Source organism: Rhagoletis pomonella, unplaced genomic scaffold (genome assembly GCF_013731165.1).
Source record: "Rhagoletis pomonella isolate Grant_MI unplaced genomic scaffold, Rhpom_1.0 Rhpom_scaffold_04363, whole genome shotgun sequence".
Lineage (NCBI taxonomy): Eukaryota > Metazoa > Arthropoda > Insecta > Diptera > Tephritidae > Rhagoletis > Rhagoletis pomonella.
This window is the reverse complement of record NW_023462914.1, coordinates 1-16,456: the sequence shown is the minus strand read 5'-3', so window position 1 is coordinate 16,456 and position 16,456 is coordinate 1. Positions and strand designations below refer to the sequence as shown.

The window sequence follows — 16,456 nt, the reverse complement described above, 5'->3', positions numbered from 1 at the left end:
CTATGCAATTATTAGGCTACTTAGGCAAAATGTATCTTGATTGTGTGAAGAGTTCGGAACCGCACGTTAATAGAGGTGTAGGTACGTTAAGTAATCAAGTACTTCAAAAGGGTAATAAACGTTCTACGTTTTTTGGTAAATGGGTGCACACAAAAACACACAACATTTTAAGAGAAATATGGCAATCTACATACAGGTTTGCGGGAGGTGTAGTTTTCTACTTTATAAAATGAATTTGCCTTTCACTTTGCAATTACAGTTTGTCGTGTTTTTTTTTTACCATAACCTCTTTATTTGTTTATTGGAGTTAATGAGCATTAGTTTCCATACAAAAGAAATTTCGAACCTATAAGTAGTGTCATCATTTGCCAATAAGCAGCTCATTCAATACGCAGAAAATTCAGACCTACATACGTGCTAAAAAATATGTACGCACGAGAGTCAAGCTAAATCGGACCACTGTTTGGCGGGACGAAACTTATTTAATGGATGGTCGTAAAATAAATTGGCTTCTAAACAGTCGCTAATAAAGGTCGCGATCACTGTGTGTATACATTATCCAGAAATGCCAAAGAGTACCTTACAAATGTATGTAAAATGGTTAATTTTCAATATGTCTATAGCTGACTTGACCGATATATCTATAAAATAAATTCAAGGAACTTGTATTTAAAAAACACGCGAGCCTTTTGGATTTTAAACAAATTTGTTAACAAGTGATAAATAAAAAAATAAAAGAAATTAAATTATTTTTGAGCTAAAATCTATTCAATGAAATTATTAAAAAAAAAAACGTATCGCAAAATAGTGGTTAGCGCAGCTATGGATTTGCATTAATGTATGCATCAGACTATACATTTTTTCATAATTCCCCGTAAAAAATATGTCCGAATGAAGTTCATGAAGGAAATAGGTGCAGAAGTATATTGAGAACCACTAGAAATCTTAGTATTTAGAGAGCTTCTTTTGCAGCATATTTCAATCTGTAATAAAACAAAAGATGGTCGAGAAATCTAGCCCTTAATTTTATAACAAAAAATTTTAATTTTCTGCGTAACTGAATTCGAAAATAGACACTTTCGAAACATAAGTAATGCAATTATTGTTAAAGGAAAATAAAAATTGGCCTTTATTGTATTTTTGCCTGTTTCAACGCTTCGAAAAAAGCTTGATAAAGCTTGCTAGTTCAAGCCCTGTTAAAATTAAGGCACTCCTGTTAGTATTTAAAGCAATTTCAAATGCGAGTTTTAGGCACAGATGGAAACGCATAGATGTACATGTGATAGCAGTGAGTGTCGGCAAAAGGTGCAGTTTTTAAATGGAAATTTAGAGATCGAAGATAAATACATACATATGAGTGTACATATGTACATATACATAAATATAGTGCACATCTAAGAATCAAAAAAAAAATTCCATTTAATACATAACAGCATAATTAGGTGGGTATAGACGCTTAGTAGGAGACACAGGTTAAGGTTGATGTACGAGATGTGAATAATTTTAGGCATTGTTAATAAATAATTGAAAAAAAAACCAATTATATACACTAATAATATATATATTTAGTATATACATACAAATAAAGCAACAATTAGTAGTAGCAACAGCGATAGGAAGACATAAAGAAAGTATGAGTAGAGTGGTGATAGACATTGCTGGGCTGCGACAAAAGTTTACCATACAAACTACTACTTCCAATTACAGTAGAGGAGTAAATAAAAAGCAGGCATTTTCAATTTAGAAACTACTTGATAAAATTAAAATCCATTAATAAATAAGTATATAAAATTAATATTATATAAGTAAAATTAAATTACTGTTTCAAAATAAATTATAACATGTTAACAGTCTTATCATGCACCGCGTAGTTGAGTCACAGCAGGGTTGATATATTTTTTTCAAGGTAATTGCGAGAGCATTTTTCATTCTAATTTGTGACTAAAACTATGCAATGGTTTCTTTTCAGAAAATTTTATTTACAGCAGTACCCATATGACTTGGCTTCGAGGCACATGTTAAGACGGTAAGCATACAAATATTTACATAAATTTAAGTTTCAATATAAATTTTTGATTTAATGTACGATAAGGTAATGATTTTTTTTTGCCAAAAACAGTTTATTAATATATTGATTTATTTTAGTAAGGAGTGTTCTCTTGAGGTGTATGTATAGAGCTTTAAACTGAAACAATTACCTAATTTCAAACTCACTTGACTTTATTAGAAATATACAGGCGTCGAAAAAAGAGTAGGTGCAAAATTCAAAATGATAAATTTTCATTTAAAATATGTATAGTTCGACACATAACAAAAAACATATAAAAAAAAAATAAAGTTTCAAAGCTTACACAAAGTTCACAAATGGGCATTCCCGAGCTGAACCATTATTTTCGAAATAAATTTGTACAATTTCCAAGCGTTATTATGGCCTATGAACAATATATTCGTACAGACTACTACAAAATTGATAAAATAGTGTCCAGATCTGACTAATTTGTGACTGTTTCAAAGTCATAAGAAAATCGAACCTCTATAAAAACACTCTTCACTTACATACATTTTTTTTTTGCAAGTTTAAATTTATGTAATATATTTCTCAATTCTTTAGTAGACCGTAAACCAATATTTGTGTTATTTCTTCAATTTAAAATTGTTTTATTTTTTATTTTTTTTTGTAATTTTAAATTGTTATTTATGTTCAAGAGTTTACATTTTTGTGTACATGACTGTATGTTTGTTTGTCTTTAAAACAGAAAGAAAACTTTTGCGTTTTCAATGCGTTTAAAGAAAGTTGTAAAAGCCTTGTGTTTTGTGTTGGCAACGCTAATGGATTTTTTGTTTTTTTTTTATGGTTGGTGAAGGCACTACTAACAACATAAAACTATGCAGGGCTTACAAGATAATAGCTAGTATGTATGCACCAACTTTACGCTTGCGCTTTCTAGTAAATTTTTGCTTGCAGGTGGCATATTTTTCTAACAAAACATTTGTACAAGTACTTGGTCTCAACTACGAGTATACGGACTTGAACTCAACGAACGAACGAACGAACGAACAAACGAGTGAAGACACGCGTATTGTAAACCCCTCGAAATAGTTGAACGTTTTGTTTTTTTGGATTGATCTATTATTTGGTGGGTGGTTTGTTTCGTAATATATTGAACTTATTATTCTCGTTTTTGTTTTTTTTTTTGTTTTTGTACTAAAGTGTTGTACGCATGCGCGTACGAAGTATTACCTTACAGCCAGCATCGAATTTCAAACGCCAAGATGGACGCCGCTCAGCCATCGTATTCGAGGAGGAGGAGGACAACGATGACGCCGCTGCCGTCGTACTACTATCATGGCTGCCCGACGCCGCCGACGTTGCTGTCGCCGTACCGCTAATACTACTACAACTACTAATACTACCAAAAGCACTGATATTCGCTTGTTCCGTTGCCAGGCTGCCATGGCATTGTAGTGGCAGTGAAGTCGAATCCAAGCTGCGCCGACTGCCACCAAATATTTTGCTGTAAGTTGCTGTTGACGCCAGCGCTGGCTCATTATTGTCAATGCAAGCGGTTATGCCACCGCCAGCGCCATCTTCAGTCCCACCGCCGCCGCCGCCGCCGCCACCGCCTTGTAACGCTGGTGGTAGCGAGCGTGTTTTGCTTACAGCCACTAGTTCATCACCACCAGCCCCACTATATTTACTCGCTTCGTAACGCAGCCGCTCGACAAGCGTTAAGGCATTGTTGCTGTCAGTTTCATAGGGGGGTATTCGTTTTTCACGCAAGCGCACAGGGCTTTCGAGTGTAGGTGGCGGTGGCGACGACGACGACGACGTTGGCGTAATCGGTGTAGTAACTGCACTAGTCGGATGCACTGAGGATTTGCTTGCGGAAGCGCCCACAGTAGTCACTGCTAGTGGCAATGGTGTTAGTGTGCTTAAGCGGGAACGTTCGTTGGAAGTTGTGCTGGTGGTTAAGACGGGGGGTTTGGTATTGGAATTCTCACTGGGCTCAATCTGTTTCGGCACAGGGCGTTCAGTCTTTTCATTTGCATTTTGTAAATTGTGAACTTCAATAGTTTCACTTTCATCTGAGTCATCCTCCGTGTCATCTTGCACCTCTTCAGCTGCGTTTTCGTTCTGCTCTTCGTCGGCATCTTCCGCCTCCACATCGGCAGCTGCAACTTGAAACGTTTCTGCAGCGCTCTGTTTTAACGATTCACGTTTGCTTGCATCCTCGGCTTCATTCTCGTTCGCTTCGTCGTCGTCATCCCTGCTCTCATCTTCATCGTCGTCCTCGTCCTCTTCCGCATTCTCGTCATCGTTTTCGGTTTCTTTCGCAACTTGTTTTTTCCTGACCGTTACCTCCTCAGCGACCGCGCTTTCATTGATAGTCATCTCCGGTGGAGTGACCACTATCGTCGTTTCCACCGCTTCATTGGGCACTGCGCTGCCGATAAACGAATGTCGCGGTGTCAGTGTGTATGAGGCGCTAACTTCTTCGTCATTATCGTCGGTGTTTTCATCAGTCGTTGCATCTTCTGTTGGTGTGACGATCTTTCGGGTTGTTGTTACGATTGTGAATGAGGCAGAAACATCTTCGCCATCATTGTCCACAGCGCATTCACCCTTTTCGGCATCCTCTTGTGCCACCTTATCATCATCCTCCTTGTCTCGTGCGCATTTTGCGGCGTTGGTGGTGGGGCTGAGGACGATTGGTGCTTCATTTTCGTCTGTTCGAGGCGGCGATTGTGGACTAGCCTCTGTTTCTGTCGCTATTATTGGCGGTTGCGCCAGCGGCTCCACTTCTTGCTGCTTTGATGTTGATGGATTTTCTGCTGTTGCTGTAGCTACTTGCGTTTCGTTCTGTTAATAATTTTTTTTTTTTAAATTTAACAAAAACAAATTTTTTTCTCTTGTTTGGTGAGTTATATGTATGTAGCAGAGTTTCTGAGTTATAAAATAAGTTTAACCATACTCTGTTTACAAAATAAAATAACTTTTCTAAATATATGTATACTATAAATACTTTTTAACAAAATATGCATACATATTCAAAAAGTGCATTTCATCAAACACTAAATCACTTTGCTCGCGCTTCGTTTCATCTTGTGAACGCATGCGCGCGAAAAAGTATCAAAATTCAAAAATTTCTTACGAATTTGTCTATGCTGTTATCTTCAAAATATCGGTATAAAAATATCCATGCATATACAAAGTTGCATACCATGCAAACGTTCAAATATTGAATAAATGAAAAAAAGAGATTTCGTTTTACCAACTCAAATTGCCGTTTGATTACCTTTTGTAGTATAGGTGCGTATAAGTAATCTTCGATACAGTTTAAAGCCGTTACGGCTTGCGAAAATTTCCTTTCCTTTATGCCGTTAAGGAATTTTGATGAGAATATAAAGCATATCTCCGGATCTCTTGAAAATCACGAGTACTAATAACCTAGACTGCTTTCAATCATTAAACTTAAAAGAAAAACACCGGACTATGGGTTCTTGGATTTAGAAAAAATTGGTATAGAAGAGCTCCACTAGGATTGAAATCTGTTCGTCACAAATTCTGCACAATTTCGTCCAACATTCAATAACAAATGTTCTTTTAAATTTTCACCAAATGGAATTTCATTCTAAAATTAAGTAGGTCAAACATTAATCACCTAATTCTAAGCTATCTAATCTTGCTGAATACGTAAATACACAAATTTGTGTAGTGAAATGTCAGCTTTTAAGCTTTAGGCTGCAGGGAGTGAATGTGCTTCACATAGGGACTATATTTCTCTTGAGTCCCTGGAAATATGACGACTCTTTGGAGGAATCACAGAAGCGGCAAAGATCGCAGAATAAAATCAATTCAATCATGATTAACTCTAACTAGAGATGCTAATTTTCAGCTTTTTCCGATCCCGGAATTTTCGGGATTAGTGCCGGGATTTAGATATCCATTACTTTTCAACAACTTAAATCGAAAAAAACTGCTTCTTTATGTTTGAGAAGCTCTCCTACCCTAAAATAAATAATAAATAAATGGGGTTGAAACCTACTTTTTTATTTAAAGCGGCGTTTTTATTTATTTTTTCTCTGGCGTCAGGATTTATTTTAAAGGACTTTGTAATTTCTAAGATATGATTGACTTCAAAAATGATTTAAAAAATTCAATGCAATGTAGAATTAAAATATGGGTACCAAATGTAAGAGGAAATTTTTTTTAGAATTTAAAAAAATTAAAATTTTTTGGATTTACAAGGACGAATAGGTAATTTTTTAACCTGATTAAGTTAGGACGAAATTCGAGGATGTTGTCGAGTTTATATAAGTCCTTAACATATATTTTTTTCAAAAACAAATATTGCGAAATTTCAAGGATACAATTTTAAAAGGACATTTTCAATACTTACCAGACCTTTTGCACCAAAAACTTGAATCTGTTTAAATTCTACAGGGTTCCCTCTTCAATTTGATACCCATACATCTTCTCTAAGGACATTTCTCTGAAGTTTTTAAATCATTTTTGAATTACTGACGTCAGAGTGAAGAACTAAAAACGCAATTTTACTATATTTGGCCCATGGTTTCACGAATATATTGATGTCTGTGTTTAAAATTTACTATCGCGCGGAATTATATGTATACTGAGCTAAACATTTATAAAAAATATTAATTATTAAATAAAAAAAGAAATATAGCCAATACTGGTCAAGAAAAGGAGTTTCTATTATTGCCATCAGTGCAAATTACAAATCCCGAAATCCCGATTCTTGGCAAATAGTCTCGGGATTTTTGGGACCTTAAAAAGGCTGGGATCCCGGGATTAACATTCCTAACTCTAACCCTATTAAATTCAGTCAAATTAACTAATCGAATAATTCCAAAACTGGATTATGCTCATAACTCACAAAATTCTGGTCCAAAAGGAAGAAATCAAAGAAAATGCGGAAAAGTACGGGTTAACAAATATGCCATTCTTGAAGCTTCAACACATCACTCTTACTTTTTGTCTGGCATTACATTCATTGATGCAGATAAAATAGGCGATTTAGTGGGTGTAAACAAAAGTTCTTATCTCATTTTGGAAACACTCCCTGCCGAGTATGATGCTAGGCAAGTATATACATTGGGGTGGTCTTTAAAATAAAATGAACGAGGGGCCAAAGTTCAGATTTCTTTTTAGAGACTCAAAAAATTAAAACTAATATTTTATATCTAATACCCAAAATCGATACTACTAATGCCGAAGATGTCAGATATAAATTTTGGTCCCGATTGGAGTCGGTTAAGACGCCTTCATAGGGTAATAGGGTTTCACACACAAATGAGCTCAAGTGAGCCGAGAAGTGGCGAATCGAAGATGGTTTTTGTAATTTCTATACCACATGAGTGTTGCAGGCATAAGACAGTTGTTGATAGCATTGACATTTTTTTGTCCACAAAATAATAGGTGCGCGAGTGTTTGAACAGTTTTGGCTATTTTTCTTTGTTTGTTTAATGTTTATTAAAGTTTATATAAAAGTATAGCTCATTACCTAACAACAATCCCATAAATCCAAATTTCAAACTTGCGCAAACATTATAAAACTTAAAAAAAAAAAATCACCGAAATTTCCAACTTTTTATTCCGAATTTTTAGAAAAAGTCCCGTCGATTTGTGGCATTTTTTTTGTTTTTTTTTTTTGGAATATAATGCATGACAGCGTTAACAAAAAAACTGCCAAAATTAACCTATTTTTCAGTAGGTTTCACCCTTTAAAATTTTTCTAAAAATTTTTGAAATTTTGGTGAACGTTTGTTGAAAATTTATAATTTTTGCACCAGGTTTAAAATTTGGATTAGTGATTGATGAACATTAAACAAATAAAAAAAAAACTGGTGAAAACATCGCACTCCTATTATTTGTGAACAACTGTACTTACATACATATATGGCACACTATTTAATACTTGCGACAATTTCCGAGAAAACGAAATCTCCATTTCGAATATTTCTTAACATAATAACGAATGCGCATTTAAACAACTAAAATACAAGAATCATACAACACATTTAAGTACTTACTACGTATATATAAATAAAAATTAAAAACGTCATCATTAACAAAAAAGTAATATTTTCGAAATTTTTGAATGCCGTTTGCTCATTGCCCATAAAATACTTTAGAACGATAATATTGGAAATTCGAAGTTCTCGCGTATGCACAAATCCAGAGACAGAAAATAAACCTTAAGGGTATATTTTCGAATAACAAAACTTTTCATCGGAAGCTTCAAATTTTAATTGTATTTTGATTGTTATTTTCTCGACCAGCTTTAATCTTTTTTTATGACTTTTATTTTTTGCTCACAGATAGATAAATTCGCATCAAAACAGATTAATGCGCGAAGATTTGATAATTTCGCTAATTTTAGACCTTTCTGATTGGTTTTCAATTTTTTCAATCAGGTTTTTGTTCTTATGTATGTATGTCCGAAAAGCGCCAAAAACTTGTGTTTGAAACTAATGGCGAATTTCCACTAGGCATTAAAATGACAAAAAAAATGGGGGCATTTAAAAAATGCCATATGGAAATTAATTTAATGACTATTTTTTTCAACGTAATGACACGTATATTTTTTTATGCCCAACATTGTCATTACAATTTTTGCCATTTAATGCCAAATGGAAATAAAGCATAACTGTAGAAAAAATTTAAATCCAATAATTTAAATCGAAAAAATAAAAATTAAAAATCTACGTTCAAACATTATCTGAATATAAATATTCAAATTTAATGCTAAAATTATGAGTTTCATTATGAAAATCTGAAATATAACTTAATATATCATTTAAATCTTTTTATAAGAACTTCATGCATATTATGTATGTATGAATGTATGGCCTTTTGTTAATGATGACTACGCTATTTAATATTAAAATATTTTTAAAATTATATAACGTATGCATATAAATACTATAAACACATCATTGTGGTACTTAACAACATTTTTTTTAGATAAAAGCATTCTAAATTAGTTAAAAAATACAAATATGTATATATTTTGTTCACTATTTATTTCAAAATAACTTATAAACTAACGGAACGACTATGCAATACAAAACGACGTAATCGTAACGAATACTAGTGCTGCCCTAAGAAATTATTCAATCAAGTTAAAGAGTAAAGATACATAAGTAGAAGTAGAGTTTTGAAAGGCGCGTATCATCCTGTGCAGATGCTCCTAAATAAGTATATTCAGTTGCATTAAAGGAACTAATGGCGGTTGCTGTCAAATTTTGAGCGTTATTTAAGCGTTTTCGCATTTGCTTTGCGCTACTTATTTTCATTTTTGATAAACATTTTTTTTTTTGCTTTTTAAACGCTGTTAAAGATCAATTCGCTTCTTTTTGCAACACAGGCTATGAGGTTAATGGCATGTTTTAGCAAAAACTAAAACAAACAGCACCATATACGCAGCATTAAAAGTACATACATATGTAAAGCTTCAAAATGCACAATACAGGTCATGTATGTATGTATGCACAATATTATTGATGGAAAAATGCATGTAGATTTAATGCAAGTCCTTCGTATTATTTGTATGTAAGTATAAAGTTTCCATTTTTTTTTTGTTTTTATTCCTAATGTGCTGTAGTAAGTAGTAAACAAATCTTCCTTGCAAAGTACATAGTATTTTTTATACATTGATACATAACCGACAAAAATCAACACCGCAATATATAAACAGTTATAGTAGTTCCAAAGCCCCTAGGTGGTTGGCCACAAATCCAAGTAGTGCGTAATTTAGTGAGAATTGAAGTGTACATGTGGACTGTGGGTGATTGCATTGGCTGTTTGTTTGGTTGGTTGGTTGGTTGGTTGGTGGTGGTTGCTTGGATTGATTGGGTTGTGATGAAATTGGTACTACGATTAATCGATTATCCAAACCAACAAACAATATAATATATACGTAAGTATGTAAAATCCTAAATTCATTTTAAATATTATCAAATAACAGCACCGCTTCCAAAGCAATTACTTTTCATTGTTTTTCTATTGTAAGATGTGAACTCCAACTTAAATTTGTGTATTTACTTTTGATATTGACTGTAACCTGTGCAACATGTTTTTTTTTTTTTATGAGAGACAAATACAATACAAATATAGAAATTTTAAATGGGCTAGGTAATTGAAGGTTGCAGTGGTTGACTGTTTGTCTGTGGAAATGGTGAAAGTGGTGGTGGGGTTGATGTTGGTATTGGTGATGGCGACACAAACTCCTGCAGGACATTGTTGTACGGTGGTACAAGATGAGAGTTTTCGCATTGGTTTTTAACTGTTGCAAGTTTTACACAAATACAGTTATTAAAACGCACATATATTTGGGGGAAAAAAATGTATGTGAATATGTATAACAATAACTTTTATGCATGTTGACATTTTTCCATTTTGATGAAATAATGCTACGTTATGGCAAATGTATGTATGTAGTAAGTATGTATGCATATACAGCACAATAAATAGTAACAATATATAGTCTGTTTTTTTAAATTGTTTTGCACTTAGATATTAACGAGTATGCGGTAAGTGCCAATTTTTAGTTCGGAATTTGTTTTAACTGTGTACTTACGCTGCTGCTGTTATTGTTGTTATTCATGGTTGAATTTTTCTTCTTAACCAACTCTTCGGCACTCTTAATTTCGTCCAACGTTACACCTTGTGTAGAGCGACGCGTCTCACGTACGCGCTTAGCGTGTGCCTTACGTTGTGTTTCGCTCTCCTCGTCACGCACGGGTGGCACAAAGGATCTGCAAGTGAGTAAGAGAGTGAGATTAAATACATATGTATAAACCATAGATAATGCATAATACATATATATGTACATATAATGTAGCTGGTGTAAGTAGTGAACTATTTTTCAAGAACAATAATCATAAGGCATGCAAGGGTATGCTTAGGCTGGCGCTGGAATCGAAGAATTTCCGCGAGTTCGAAAAGGCGCTCGAGTTGTTAAATGCGATAACTGCTGAATTTATGCGTAAGTTTAAAATGTGGTTAATTTAATACACTGACATTTTAGTCTACATACATACATATATACATAAATAAAACTGCCTCACTTCAAACAAACAAAAATCGGGCGCATAAATTCGTAGAAACGCAGCAAACTTAAGAGGTATAATTTATGGTAAATCAAAAAATATTGCCAGTATACTCGCATCAGAATTGTTACGCCAGAGAAGACTGTTTAAAAATTCATAGGACTTCACATAATCGAATATAAAAAAAAATTTGTATAAATTTAGGGGAACCGACAACGAAATGTCGGCAAGTAAATCTTGCTTGTGTATCTGCATTACCCCGAGCATTATTTTCGCTCAATCTACAGCTATTAGTGATTTAATATAGTTGCACTTATTCTAGGTCCATGGTTCAATTCCTGTTCCCGGCAACATCAAAGCACAAAGATTTTTTTTATAAGCGGCCACCCCTCGGAAGGCAATTGCAAACTTCACTGAACCATTAACGAACACAAATCTTCCACAAAAGTTTGATCCGAACCAAAAACCGAACTTACTTTTATAAAGGTTTAATGTTCGTTTCGACCAATTTTTAATGGACACATTTTCTCCACTAATCTGCAAATTTTTTTACTATGTAAAGCGTTCGACAATTAAATATGTTTTTATATTAGATTGTTCCGGAATAAAAATAACACAAATATATAGTTTTTTTAATCGACTTCAAAAAAAGGAGGAGGTTATCAATTCGTCGGAATATTTTTGTTTTATGTATGTTACCGCATGGACCACGTTAACTGATTTCTATAATTCTTTTTTTCTAAAGAAAGGTGGTACCTCAGAGGTGGTCCCATATTAATTTGGTTTAGATCCGATCAATGGATCATGAAGAAATTAACGATACTGTTAAATTTGTATATGAAAATTGAAGTCGGTTTTAATTTTTGCTTAAAAATTACTTGTTTAAATTCCCAAATCATTGAACCGAACTAAAACCCCAGTTCAAAGAAACAATAAACAAACCATTTTGACGAACCAATACAAAGGTGCAAAAATCGTTCAAATCGCTGAACCGAACCGACCAAATTTTTCATCCAGTTTATCTGCTCATCTATATATATAAAACAAAGTCGTGTTAGTTACACCATTTATAACTCAAGAACGGCTGGACCGATTTTTATGATATTTGTTTCTTGAATTTGTCTACCTTCCGAATAGCAGAATAACTATTAAACCAACCGCTATGTGGCACTGGAGTCTAGTTATTACTAAAACCCGTATTTTTGGTCCGATTCGCCTCATATTTGAGATGTGTATTGACAATAGGAAAAACAATACCACTGCAAAAAAAATCCGCCAGGTGGCGTAGGAGTCGAGTTATTACTAAAAATCGGGCTTATGGTCCGATTATCCTCAGATTTAAGATATGTATTGATAACAGGAAAAATAATATGTACTATATGTAACTAAAAATCGTATTTATGCTCGAATTTATTTCATTATCGAAATATATGAATTCACATGCCGATGGTCCTCTGCAATAACGACGCAACTCAAAATAAAAAAAAATATCAAACCCCTTATTACTTTTAAGAGGCTCATGTCTCTAATCCTTGGCTAACCCATGTCTAATCCTAACTAAAGTAAGTAGTGGAAGCGTTCCTGGTAAAATTTTTGAACTTGGTACGAAAATATATGAAATCCATCACATATTCATGGAGAAAAATTGGAGCTATTGGAAAATGGGTGTGGCACCTCATATACAACCGAATTTTTTCACACTGTACGTCTCTGGAAATGTTCATGGTAGAGTACTGGAACTTGGTATGGAGGTACTATGTATATGAAAAATTTGAGCTATTGTAAAAGCGCGTGGGCCCTCCCATCCAATACGAATTTTTCATACTGCACTTCTCTGGAAGTGTTCATGGTACAGCACTGGAACTGGGTGCGGAGATGAAATCAATCGCATACTCATGAAGAAAAATTCGGACTATTTTAAAAGGGAGCGTGGCACCTGCCATATAAATTGGAGAAATTTTTGAACTTGGTACGGAAATATATAAAAACAATCACATACTCATGGATAAAAATTGGAATTATTGGAAAAGGGGCGTGGCACCTCCTATACAAACCGAATTTTTCATGGTATAGTAGAAATCAATCGCATACTCATGAATAAAATTTCGGACTATTTGAAAACCCACAACCATATAAACCGAATTTTTCATAAGAAGTATCTCTGGAAGTGTTTATGGTAAGAGTACTGGAACTTTATACCAGCTCTCTCATACAAGTCGAATTTTTCTTATTGCATATCTCTAGAATTGTTCTTGGTAGAGTACTGGAACTTGGTGTGGAGATATATGAAATTAATCGCATAGTCATTGAGAAAATATGGAGCTATTGGAAAAGGGGGCGTGGCACCTACCATACATACTGCATATCTCTGGAAGTGTTCATGGTACAGTACTGGAACTTCGTATGGAGATATATGAAATCAATCCCATACTCATGGAGAAAAGTAGGCTCTTTGAAAAGAGGGCATGGCAAAGTACAAGCGTACTGACTTTTCCTTATCTTTGAATGTGTATATAATTCTTCTGTAGGTATGTTTGAGTGAAATCTTAAATGGCTGGAGGGATTTCAAAAAGGTTGTGTGTGTGTGTTTGAGCGAGTCTCTGGATAGTTTAGTTTCACAATTTAACCCGCCAGTTGGCGCTGGAGTTGAGTTATTACTAAAAACCTTTTTTTTATGATCCGATTTGACGAATATTCAAAACATGTATTGGAAACGGTAAAGGAAGTCCAATTGCAAAAAAGAGATGTGAGGTGATGCTGAGGTCGAGTTATTACTAAATATCGACAAGTGAGAAAAGGTGCCGTGAATGTCAGACTAAATCGACCTGTTGCATTATTCAGTATACCGAACTCTCGTGTATTACGATTGGCCTAATGGATGTGATTTGCCAATATTATTATGCGGTAAACCTTCATTCGGACATACCAGGGTTGATTTGTGCAGTGATAAATCTCAAACCGCTCCCTGTCGAAGTACCTTAAAATCCAGTTTAATAAAAGCAATTTAATGAAGCTTTATTTTTTTAATTGAATTTAATATAGAATCTGACAGAAAAAAATAATTTTTCACTTAAATTGCTTTCGTGAAACTGGCTTTTATGGTATTTCATCTCAGTCTATGTATGTATATTGTATTTCTGTTGAACAAGGATACGCATCCATTTTGAAATTGCCACCAACTATAAGATAAAGTTTTTAGGGCAAATTCACTACAGATCCGGATCATTGTTGCCGCCGGGGACCTTCTTCATGGACATAACACTTTGGTTAGTTTATTTAAGGCGGCGAACGACCACCAAACCATAATCTTAGCCGATGAATTTGCCAATGGAAATCGTGGACTGTTGGAGAAAATGTTGGACCAAAACGATTAAATTAAAAATCTAATTACGGGCGGGACGAAGATCGCCGGGTCGGCTAGTATTTACATAAAAACAATAACTATTAATTAATTTAATAAATTTTAAAATTTCAATCGTCGAGTTAGTGCAGTTAAAAGATGGCGCGCAATATGCAACAAATAAATACAACAGTATAAGCAACTGGCGCAGCCTGAATCCAAGAATTCCAGTTAGAAACAAAAAAATTAAGAGCAAACATTAGAAGCAAACACAAAAGTTAAACAAACAACAATAAAAGAAATTCAGCGCAATAAATTTCCACTTCGTATAGTGAATATTTACTTGAAGAAATTTTTGAAAATTGTGCCTGCCGACATTTTCTGCTTTGTAGTAGTGGTTGGCGCAGCTGCATCGGGGGAAGTAGACGGACCGGACAAAGTTGATGATGACGATGACGATGACTGTTTAGGGTCATTATCAATCTTATTATTACCGTTATCATTGTTATTATTGGCAGTGTTTGAATTTGTGATCGTATTGCTGATTTTATTATTATTATTGTTTTGATTGTTTTTATTATTGCTGGTAGTGCTGGTGCTGGCAGCACTTGTGGCACCTTTGTCAGCATTTGCCGAACTAGTAGGTGTGCTATGAAGTGGGGGAAAATTATGAAGTTCAAAAGAAATTATAGAAGATGATGTGTAAAAAATAAATAAATGATTGCGGTTAAAAGAAACGTATGGGAAAATATGTAGGTATGTCACCACCAAGTGCGCAGTCGGAGTATACGGTGACTAAGTTAACTTATTCAGTACCGAATTTATTTATTTTTTTTTTTATGTTCAGAGTAGATGTTCGTATTAAAGACTCACCTGCGAATCGGTGTCGTAGTTGCAGCTGTCGATGGAGTGGTGGTGGTGGTGGTGCTTGTCGTTATAGACGCAGTCGAATCAGCTGTTGATGGCGTGCTGGTGGTGTATGCCGCCGTTATTGATGTGGTCGATGTATTTGTCGAGTTGCTTCTGTGGCAGAGTACAAAAAATAAAGTTGAAAATAAAAAACACGATGTTTAATGCTTTTAAGTAAGTTAAAAGTATATAAAATCTCAAAAGTAATTTACTGCAAGCATTTATTTACAAGATTTATAAGTAAGCAAATTTCGTCGCATACAAACTATTTAGCGATGAGCGATGAAAATGAATTAAGTAAAGCAAAAAGATAAAACAACAAACAAAATAATTGATGACTAAGCGAAATGGTTTAAAAATTATGATTTTTTTTGTTTTTGAAATTTGATTTTAAAATTTAAATTAAAGAAAATTAACAAACCTGTAATTTCTATGATCTTTGAGTGAAGCCGATCTTTGTACCGAATAATTTGGAATGGGCGTGTAAACGTTGCCTAATGCGCTTGTGGGATTATTGATAATGTTGGTGTTGTTACTTTTACTGTTATTTATATTGTTACTGTTATTGCTATTATTGTTGATGTTGTTATTGCTATTGCTATTGCTACTGTTGCTATTGTTATTGCGGCTATTACTGTTACTACTGTTGTTACTATTGAGTTGTGTGGCCGGCAGTATGGGACATGAATTGGCTTTTATGCGTGCGCGCAGCTCGTGATATTTTTGATAGAATCTGCATTGATTTAGTTTGAATGAAATTCCCCACAAAAGCATTTGCATATGTTTGTAAGTCCAATTCATTTCATTTCCAATTCGTAAGCGTAAGAAATTTGGTTATTTTTTGATGTTTTTTTTTTTGTATGCATTTAAAGCGCCAATGTTTTTTTTTCAATGATTTTATGTTTCCATTTTGTTTAAATCATTCAGCGATTTTCATTTTGTTATTGTTAGCAGGACGATTTGTGGTTGTTGAATGGTGATTGGTGATGGTGTTTGTTGGTTGTGGTTGTGAGAATAGTAGTAATGGTGGTTTGTGGTTGTGGTTTGATGGAATATTTAAAGTGAGTATGCAAAAAAACAATAAACAAATAAAATTTGGTATTAGTAATTTTGGCAAAACAAATAAACATT

At 34.1% G+C, this 16,456-nt stretch overlaps 1 protein-coding gene across 1 annotated transcript; it reads right to left on the bottom strand.

Moving 5' to 3' along the window:
- Positions 1-3,185: 3,185 nt before the first annotated feature.
- On the bottom strand, positions 3,186-16,120 carry LOC118754671 (putative mediator of RNA polymerase II transcription subunit 26). Its single transcript, XM_036489561.1, has 5 exons — positions 15,747-16,120; positions 15,290-15,439; positions 14,760-15,065; positions 10,605-10,782; positions 3,186-4,861 (listed from the first exon to the last, which is right to left on the bottom strand). Exons 1-5 carry the CDS (start codon positions 16,103-16,105, stop codon positions 3,206-3,208), a joined length of 2,649 nt encoding a protein of 882 aa, XP_036345454.1. The 5' UTR covers positions 16,106-16,120; the 3' UTR covers positions 3,186-3,205.
- Positions 16,121-16,456: the final 336 nt, after the last annotated feature.